Source organism: Oratosquilla oratoria, chromosome 23 (assembly GCF_046742065.1).
Source record: "Oratosquilla oratoria isolate Oo_2021 chromosome 23, ASM4674206v1, whole genome shotgun sequence".
Lineage (NCBI taxonomy): Eukaryota > Metazoa > Arthropoda > Malacostraca > Stomatopoda > Squillidae > Oratosquilla > Oratosquilla oratoria.
In genome coordinates this window covers 53,927,428-53,938,328 of record NC_134799.1, presented here as the reverse complement: position 1 = coordinate 53,938,328, position 10,901 = coordinate 53,927,428, and the positions used below count along the sequence as shown (strand labels likewise).

General features: G+C 37.7%; 1 protein-coding gene across 1 annotated transcript; it reads right to left on the bottom strand.

The window, feature by feature from the left end:
- Positions 1 to 6,988: 6,988 nt before the first annotated feature.
- Positions 6,989 to 7,735, bottom strand: LOC143037817 (uncharacterized). The gene has a single exon (XM_076206374.1). It carries the CDS (start codon positions 7,733 to 7,735, stop codon positions 6,989 to 6,991), a length of 747 nt encoding a protein of 248 aa, XP_076062489.1.
- Positions 7,736 to 10,901: the final 3,166 nt, after the last annotated feature.

The window sequence follows — 10,901 nt, the reverse complement described above, 5'->3', positions numbered from 1 at the left end:
AACGAGAAGAGGGAAATTCCATTCCGACAGGCTGGGGTCTATAATACCCTGTTTGATCATATCCGTGATGAGATCGTCTACAATGTTTCGTTTACTGTGTGAAAATCTGTATGCAGGGATGTACAGTGGTCTTGCGTTTTCCTGAAGGGGTATATGGTGTTCAATGAGAATTGTGAGTCCAAGAGGTTCACCTGGTAACGTAATTGCATGCCTGAATTTGTTACAGAGAATGAGTAAATCAGCTTGAGCACCAGGGAAATCTACGGTATTGAAATGAGATGCTTGAATGATTTCCTGTGCTTTGAGGACGTTGGAGGTAACTGTGTATATTTGAGAATGGGTTTCGTTTTTTATTATTTGTATACATGCTGTATATACAAGGAAATCACATATGTTGGTGCCAGTAGTGATATTGATGGGAGCATTTGTATTACCTGCAATCAATATGCACGTATGGCTTTTCTTAGAATTGGTGCTGATGGCGGAAAGTAGGGATATACCACTCACGCGGCATGTATGCATAGTACATCGGTACCTAGGACTTGAAAAACACGTGCGTGTACCTTGGTGTACTCATGAGGGAACAGCGTTTTTGGGCTGATGATAACTGCATGAGTGGGAGTGAAAGTAGATGCAACTTGAGAGACAGGGGCAGATTGCAGGTTGAACTCTTGCATGAGAGGTAAAGTGTCTGTGTCAGACGCTGATTTGTTTTCGGTGCGCAAAGTGTGCTTTGTGTTGCGTCTAGCCGACTTTGACATGTGAGCTGCGTTCTTACGTCTATTGCGTGTGTGATGCATGTCACTCGGTGTGGGCATGTTAGAAATGGAGTGCTGTGGTGGAACATGAGTGTGTGAGCACGTGTCTGTTTGCTTTGTGTCTGTCTGCTCTAGCTTGGCCACGTGTGTTTTGTTGACAGTTTGTGTGCTTGGGGGATTCAAGGCAGGAATGAAATAGTTGGCATATAGGATGCCGTGCTGGGCAGGATATATGACAATGTCGTTCTGCTGCATCCAGGTCAAGCCTATAAGGATGTCGGCGGGGAAATAGACATCAGCTATGTAGACCGTAAGTGGGATGTGTGGGCATTGAGCTTGGAGGGAAATGTCCAACGAGAATTTACCAAGGATAGGGAGGGGTACACCATCGACGTTAGCTAAGTGAATATCAGGGGGCTCTAGGATCGTGACTCTCTTAGTTTTCAAACGGAGTGTTTTTGAAGGTGAATGTGGACATTGTGTTCACTGAGGAGCCAGTGTCTAAGAATATGGTTATTTTGCTGTTGTTTGCAGTAGCCTTGAAAACCATGGAAGGTGAGGAATTCCCTGCGTTGTTCATGGTAAGTACGGGGAGAGTGTGTGAGCCAAAGTCCTTCTATGGTTGAGTTTGCGTGTGGATGCGTGTGTTGCTCCTGTATGACAGTCATGCTGAATTATTATTGTGTGCTTTCCTGGTAGGGGAGCGTTGTGGTGAAACATCTTTCTGTTGTGTTTGCGCTTAGAGAACACGCCAATGTTTAGTGGTGTGGTAGCATGCACCGTGGTAATCGCAGTGACGGGTTGGCTTTGTTGAGTATCTGTATTGGCATCTGCCGAAGATGTGTCCGGGTTTGTTACAGTAAGTGCAGAAGAAGAATGCTCGTGAGGGTGGTCGATGGAGCTAGCATGTGCGTGAGCGTGACATTTTTCTCGATCTGTTGGTTTGGGAGTGAGATGTGTTGATCTGTTCTACTGTGAGGGTGTGAGTAGGGTCGAGAGGAAGAGACTGTCAGTGGATGGAAGATAGTGTCTGATCTGTGTCCGAAAATTTTCTAGAGAATTATGTAAAGGCAAATTTACCAGTCTGGGTAGAGCTGTGAGAGTAGACGGAAATACGCGAGGAGGGAGACATGGTGTTCGAGTTCGATCTTACCGTCCGTTACCTAGGCAGATTGAGTCAGGCTTTCCCTAATTTCGCTTTTGAAATCCCTAGCTATTTTGACCACTCGCGTTTTTGTTTTGTATCGCCCGGTGTTGTATGTCTTGGCTAGAGCGTAGAGTGGTGAAAGGGAACCTAGTTGGTTGAATTTGGCGAAGGACTGTTGAAATTGTTCGAGAAAGTTGTAATATGTCTTTGTTTCTTGGAAAATGTCACTGTATGATGTCTCCTGCTAGCGTGTCATTAAAGTCAATTCTCGATTTGGGAATAGCGATCTTAGTCTTGTCGTCCTTTGTGCCTGTCCGTGTGGAGTGGGATGTTGAAATCGTTAAAATTAGGTAACGTGTTCTCATGTGAAATGAGTGTATGTTTTTCGTGGATGATACTTGTTGAGGTGGCCTGGAGTTTGTATTTGAGATCTTGGAACTATAGTGTGTGTAATACCCGTGTGTCGCGTTGGGTTTCTGGACCACGTTCATCCACTGAGAGCACTAAAACACAGTGGAAACACTTGAGGAACGTAAGGTGAATTGTATCTAATTACCAAAATTGAAAATGTGGAGTTTGGTTCGAGAAGCAATGATGCTGAGGGCAGTGATTGGGTGGAAGACGCAGATGATGGAGCTGTGAACAAAGAAATAGTATGAATATGTATACCCAAAAAATGCGAGAAAGATTACTATATGAAAGAGATTTGATATATGTGGAGGACTCGTACAAGGAGTGCTACTTTCTTGGAGTGTGGGCGGGTCGGAGAGTTGGATGGCGTAGGTGGAGCGTAACAGGTAGATCGAGAAAAAATGACGGCGTCCTTTGTTGTGGGGTTCTGTCCGAGAGCTTTGGACTGCTGGGCACAGGGGGCAGGGATGATACTGGGGGTTGACGTTGGTCGTCGGCTGGTGGTTCGCTGTTGCTGAGCGAGTTAAAAGATTGTGTCCAACGGTAGTGGGTTGGGACTAAGCTGAGTGTAGTCGTTGAATAGTGCGGTGATGTCCGTTTGCTCGCCTTCGGAATGTCCTGTGACCTAGCTAGAGTGTTGGGCGATGTGGCAGGCGGGAGTTTTGTCCGGCCGCGCTGGAGTGTTCGGCGTGATGCTGGAGGGGGTTTTGTCCGGCCGCGCTGGGTTGAGTTCGCAGCGAAGTAGATGGGCTTTTGTCTCGTTGCAGGAGTGAGGGCTTGTCCCGTAGTAGGCGCTGGGTTAATATAAGTTGCAGTTCCGCTTTTCCGCTACTCGGGAATATTGGTTGAAAAATGTTGGTTGAATTGTTCTTCGGATCCCAGTGCTGTTTACCAGCAAAAAATGTTGTCGTTGCCGCCAGAAGAAATGTTGGTTTTGATCTTCGGCGGATTACAACATTCTTTAAAAGGAGAGACTTGGTATCGTAGTCGTTCCTTGAGACGTAGAAGCAAGATTAGATGGACAGAAGCCGTTTGAGGAAAAGCGGAGATAGTTTTTTGCTTTATTGATGCGATTTGTCCAGGCTGTGTCCAGTTTTCAAGTCCTCTACAGGCCTGATGGCTGGATGAGTTGCCAATAAGGAAATATGTACAATAGTCTAAGTTACATGGAGCCAATTTGGCCCGACTAGAGTTGAGCTAAGGCTCAAATATTTGTTAATAAATACATAATTTTAATCCTAAGTATATATATGTACAATCTATGTCCAAGTGGACATAGAACCATTGGAAAAGAAAAGAAAAATAAAGATAATAATAATAATAAATATGATAATGATAAAAATAATGTGGTATCATGCTTCGACCTCTGTGATGAAGCGAGCAACGTGGGCTGGCAGGTAATCCGGAGATAATTGCTCTTTGACTCTGCTTGACCTGAGATATGAGGTCCTGAGCGGGCTTAGTACACCAACTATCTTTATGCGTGCGTGAGTTCGTGTGCACTGGTGCTGTCTGGACGATTGTAGACCGTCAATATGCAGATGCATGCATTAATTACAATAATATTGATAATAATAATAATAATAATAATAATAATAATAATAATAATAATAATAATAATAATAATAATAATAATAATAATAATAATAATAATAATAATAATAATAATAATAATAATAATAATAATAATAATAATAATAATAATAACAATAACAATAACAATAATAATAATAATAATAATAATAATAATAATAATAATAATAATAATAATAATAATAATAATAATAATAATAATAATAATAATAATAATAATAATAATAATAATAGTAATAGTAATAATAATAATAATAATAATAATAATAACAACAATAATAATAATAATAATAATAATAATAATAATAATAATAATAATAATAATAATAATAATAATAATAATAATAATAATAATAATAATAATAATAATAATAATAATAATAATAATAATAATAATAATAATAATAATAATAATAATAATAATAATAATAATAATAATAATAATAATAATAATAATAATAATAATAATAATGATAATAATAATAATAATAATAACAACAACAACAACAACAATAACAATAATAATAATAACAACAACAACAACAACAATAACAATAGTAATAATAATAATAACAATAATAATAATAACAATAATAATAATAATAATAATAATAATAATAATAATAATAATAATAATAATGATAATAATAATAATAATAATGATAATAATAATAATAATAATAATGATAATAATAATAATAATAATAATAATAATAATAATAATAATAATAATAATAATAATAATAATAATAATAATAATAATATTAATAATAATAATAATAATAATAATAATAATAATAATAATAATAATAATAATAATAATAATAATAATAATAATAATAATAATAATAATAATAATAATAATAATAATAATGATAATAACAACAACAACAACAATAACAATAATAATAACAACAAAAACAACAATGACAATAACAATAATAATAATAAATTGTGCTTGCGTCGGCCTGGACACGAAAGCTACTGCTGGCACCACTACCGAAGATCCATACAAATAGGTCTGCCAATGTGAAATCGGGTGAGGTGTCTGTGACCTCACCTGAGCCCCTCTTGAGCAGTCGGGGGGCTCAACTAGGCCCATCCATACCTCATTCTCCGTTACTAAGTTTTTCTTCCCTACTTGTTCAGTTTTAAGTGACTATTTCCAGTTACAATATAAATTAATTAATTTCTAAGTACTGTCGATGTTATATGGAAAGTTCAATTTAGAATAAAACTACATATATGAATGAAACTTTATTGAGACAACTTCTTTGGTAACAAATGTTAAGGCATATGCCGTAAAGTATGTTTTTAATTTCTATCTTGTAAATATACATAGCAATAAATCACATTACAAACTCTTTAAATGAGAACCTGCACCCAGTGAAATCATGAAAATGATATGTTTTGAACAAAGGAAAGTGAATTCAGATGTTGAAGATTCTCATAGCTGTATTACAATTTCTTAGTTTTACGAGCCTCACTTCTGCATTCTCTTTGTTTTTTCTTTTCCAAAACTAGAAGGTTATTGAGATGCCTCATTCTAAAGTACAAGGAGATTTTAGCAAAAAATGCTATGACATCTTTAGGTAAGTCAACATTTGCACTTTCAAGATCAGAAGTGAGAGTTAAACAATTGGTTCCTTCTGTAAGGTCTTCAGAATGTAGAGCCTTGAACACCTCTCTCATGATTGTCAACTGGGAAAATAAACGATCAGAAGGAATATACAGATTATCTCTACCATATCTATCCATATCTTGTGTGAGGATGGCTGATCACATACATTTTCCCGTGGCCGAGGGTACTTTGAAGCAAATTTCTTTACTATATAACCTCATGTATCGCAATGACTCTTCTTCAATTACTGTTGCAACAGATTTTACTCCATTTTCAGATATTTCCACCTCTCATGCTTCCATCTATGTCAGCATCAACATCAGTGTTATCAGACTGCAAATCAACATCCATGCTTTTAAAAACGAGACTAGTTAAGCATATTTCCAATGCTAGTTTTCTCTTGTTAGATGTTTTATTTATATCTTGATTTTTCCCCTGAGACGTATGACTTGAAAGGCAGTCATAATCGTCATCCTTACTCCTGGAATTTGTTTTGTCACTAACTAATGCGACTTCTTTCCCAAGCAACACCTTTCTCAGCCTGAATTTAAAATCTACAGCATTTGGGTGCTCGAATGGACCACTCATTTGTCTAATGCACCCGAAAAAATGCTCAATACAATCCTGGTTAATTAAGCCTTTGTGTGAGTATGTATTTAACATCATATAACTTCTGAACCATTTGAAATAGACCTATAAGTGACTGATTCGATAACATTATTCCCTTCTGAAACTTATAAAGGCTCTTTGATTTAGTTTTTTTTTTTTTTACTCTCATTGTTGCCATCAGGTCAGTCATCTTATTCAAAATGTTTATCTGATTATCTAACTGAATTCCAAATGCGTTGCGTGAGCTTTTGTCACCATACATGGAATAAGAATTCATAACCACTCGTCCGCCAGACTTATCACTTCTGCAGTTTCAAACCAGTTAGGACTTTCTAACAGTCCTTTTTCTCCTAGATATTTAACTGAACTGGAACATGACTGTGAAAGTAACTGCACTGCATGTTTGACACGTTGTCTTTGGTGCTTACGTACATTCAGGTGCATATCATTCAGTTTATAAGCTAAACCATATTCTGTCTTGGTTTTGACAAGCATTTCCCGAATACAGGAATCAGAAACAAAACTTCCATCCTTCAAGAAGAACCCTGAATCCACAAAGTTATTTCTAATCAGTTTGATCAAGTGAGGAGCATCTGCAAATACAAACACTTCTCTATCAGCACATGGGTTTCTGAAGGAAGTTTTCTTTGCTTCAATTGGGTCAATACCAAACTTTTCCCATATACGCAAGTTAATAGAGCCTAAGTCATGTACCACTGCAACAACAGGATAACCAACATATTCGACTTCATTAATTATGTCTAATAACTGATCCTGCATATTCGATTCATCAAACTGATAATGTATTGGTTGCTTCCACTTCCCTACAAGCCCTCTTAACATAACAACCTAAACACTTTTATGTGGTTTATAAAGTACATCATTCCCTTTGTAGTAACACCATTGTTTTTCGATACTCATTTCATCCAATGAGAGTACTGTAAGCTTTTCAACTGTACCTAACATTTCAGATTTTGATTTCAGTAGTGTTAAAACAGATGGTAAGAGGCCAGGCTCACAAGCAAACTTCTGTGCTCGGTGATTTAAAGTGGACACAGATGGCAATGGAAATCCCTTTTTGTTCCTTGGATACCTATAACATCTTGGACTTAAACTTCTAAGAGTAAGGGCGGATGCTATATCTTCATCAGTCCACGATTTCACTTTCTTGCTTTTCATAATTAAAGCACTTATTTGGGTCCCACTGAAAAGAGGTTTCAAAATATTCCGAATTTCATAATGCACTTTGCAATCACTTACTTGTGAATGACAAATGTTTTCTTTCAAGGAAGCGTTTTCTTTCTGTAGCTGTTGATTTTCCTCTTCTAGCTTTCTAATTTTGTTCTGAATATTTTCTGGAAGTTCTGAAACACTTGCTGCTTTTGGTGAGGAAGGCCTCTCCATAATATTCATCTTATTCTGTAGAACATTATGGCTATCATTACCACTTGCTGATTGGTCACTTTGATCACTGTGTGTGTCACAGATGTTTGAAATTACTCTATTACCAGCATCACTTTTATGCAACTGATCACTACTGTCACTTAGCATTTGCGCCCACGCTTTTCTGCCCTGTCTGATCTGCTGCTGCTGCATATCTCAGTTAGACAGGTATCTAAGTGTTGTAAATATTCTTTAGAATAATAAAAAATATCGTAGATCTCCCTTCCTCACTCACAAATATGATACTAATACATAATAAAGACTTATTTTGCTGTGACATAAAGTACTCTAAGCCACTGTTGTTGTTGTTATTATTATTATCATTAGTAGCAGTAGTAGTAGTAATAGTAGTATTTTTGGTTTACACATATCTTACCTTTAGGTAAAACAAGGGAGGGAACTGCTCCATCCTTCAGCACTCGCTGCCTCTGCGGTGATTCGATTTGAAGGAGACGAGACTTCATGTCATCCTTGTAATCACTGTTACAAAAATGTACCGAACATATCACTGCATTGTCAGCATTTATCTTGTCAGCACGACCACATGATATAATCCATTTCTTCCTGATTTCTTCATTTTTTGGGGAATCTAAAATAACGAATGCCTGAGCCTGCTGTTTTTACTTTTCTGTTGAAGCAGGCATAAACTGACTGCACAGTTGTTTGGCATTCATTCTTTCCAAAATATAATCATAAAAATCCGAGACAGGTCAACAGATAGACTGTACGACGTGCAGTAACCTTCACAGAGCAGGTGCAACTGAATGACCTAACTTGTCAAGATGTTTAGCGGCTCTAGCCGAACCCAATACTCATTCAGGTCAAGAGGGGCCCAGATGAGGTCACAGAGACCTCACAGATGGCGCGGAATTTTACATTGGCAGAGTTGTTTGTATTGACCTTGCCACTACCAAACCCAGAATGAACGCCAACGGTGAAGACATCACAATCGTCATTGTCATCGCCATCGTCATAGCTATCGCCAACGGTAGTGCTAGCTGCAACGCCACTCTTAATGACAGCGCCAACTCTAACGCCGATGCCAACGCCAAACGCCAACTCCAAGCGCCACCGCCACGATCACCACCATATCCACCGCCACCAGTACGTTCATCACTACCACCACCGCTACCGTCAGTGCAACACCACCGCCATTGTTATCACCTCCACCCTTGCAACAATCACCAGCACCACCATTGCAAACAGTCGTTATCAAGATTACAAGGTCCGTCAGCATTGCAACTACCACCACCACAATTACAACACCATACACCATTACGGCCACTACTACCACGACAATCACAACTGCCACCACGACCATTATAACCATCACTCCATTACTGTCACAAAAACTACCACCACAACCGTTACAACCATCAACATCACCACCACAACCATCAACATCTCCACCACTACCTTTTGAACCACAACCATCATCTCCACCACCACTACCATTACAACCACCAACACCATCACTATTATTACAGCCAGTACCACCACCATACCATTACAACCAACACTACCACCACCTTTACAATCACTACTACCACCACTACCATTACAACCACCAACTCCGCCATCTGTACTACCATTATGACCACCAACACCATCACCACATTTACCGTCACCATTACAACCACAACCACCATCATTTTTAAAATCGTCACCATCACCACCATTAACATTACAACCACCAACATCTCCATGTCCACTACCATTACACCCACAAATTCCATCACCATCTTTACAATCACCACCACCACCATACCATTACCCCCAACATCACCTTAACAACCATCACCACCATTGATATTACGACCACCGATGCCACCATTTCCATTATTATGAAAACCACCAACATAGCCACCACCACCATTACCACACCGCCGCCTCCACCATAGAAGCCCCCTGGAGGGAGGTAGATATGAACGCAGAAAACCTGCTGTGGACATAGTTATTAAGTTCTATTGAGCGGAAATGACGAAGAGCTATCGGGCTTGGTTTTAGAAACGGTACTAAGTCTTGGCATAAGAGAAAGAGGAAAGAGGCCACACGAGGTATGAGGGTAATCTTGGAAAAGAAGCGCACTGTTATTTTCACAGCATGGGAGTGCTTTCGTCATGTTATTTCTTTATTTTCATCTGCGTAGAATTCATGTTATGTGCAGATGAACAAAGATTTTGTTTCATGGAAATTGATTTATTTTGTGTATATTTTTGAATGATTCCAAATATGTTTTTATTTTTTCTCAAACTTATATTCTTTAATGATGTAACATACATGGATATCATATTGCTTAGGTTCTAAAGAACTTTAAAAAACAAAAACATTGTCCACTGACTCATTTTTAAAGCATAAACATTAATAAACGAGTCAATTGGGACTTGCAGAAATGTGAGTAAATATGTTGGGACACTCAAGAAGTGCCTTTCCGTAGATAGCATTTCTCTACTAGCTGCAAGTTGAATTCAATATACATTAACTAGTATTTTCCCCACTCTGTTGACAGATTGTGGTTTTACGTATGCAAGAGTTGTTCTGTTTCAACATTCAACACATTAATTCGCGAAATTGTGTATGTAGCCTAAATGATTTGTACTTTACATATTTGGATGATTATTTTACATCCCTTACTCAAAAATGTTTTGAGCATTACTTCGGTTGTAAACTGGGTGACAAGGGTAAAGCTGTGCACCCTCATATTTGTTGTGTCACCTGTGTCAGGCTTTTCGCAGCATGGGCAAGTAATTCACACCGTATGGCTTTTGCCATTCTTATAATTTGGAGATACTGATATTTCTGCTTAACATGTAAAATAATGTAACATAAAAATCCAAGCATACCGTTGTTAAATATCCTGATTTATCATTTGCGTTGAGGTCAATATATCACATTTAGGGATTGTCTCTACCATAGCATCTAAGAAAATAAAGTAATCCAGAATTTGAAGCAATATTTTTTTATATAAAAGAGTCCACATTTTCTGAGTTAAGAAGACCTTAATGACTTAATTTGAAATCTAAAACTGTCTAAAAGCAGGTCGAACTTTTAGGCAGGGCTACAGTCATCTCCGTAAAGAAAGTAAGGATTGTTTTTTATCGCGATTACCCTGACGATTTCAAATAATTTTCTCCCTTGAAGGTGATGTGGTAGTTTGCAGTGGTGTTTGTTCTAGCATGGAACTTGGCCATAAATACAATACAGATTAGTGGCACTTGTTTATGAACTCATCAGAAGTAAGCTTGAAAGTGGTTCTACTCCATCATGGAATGAAATTCATCCGTTTCCCTGGCTCATGCAGTTTACATAAAGAAAAGAT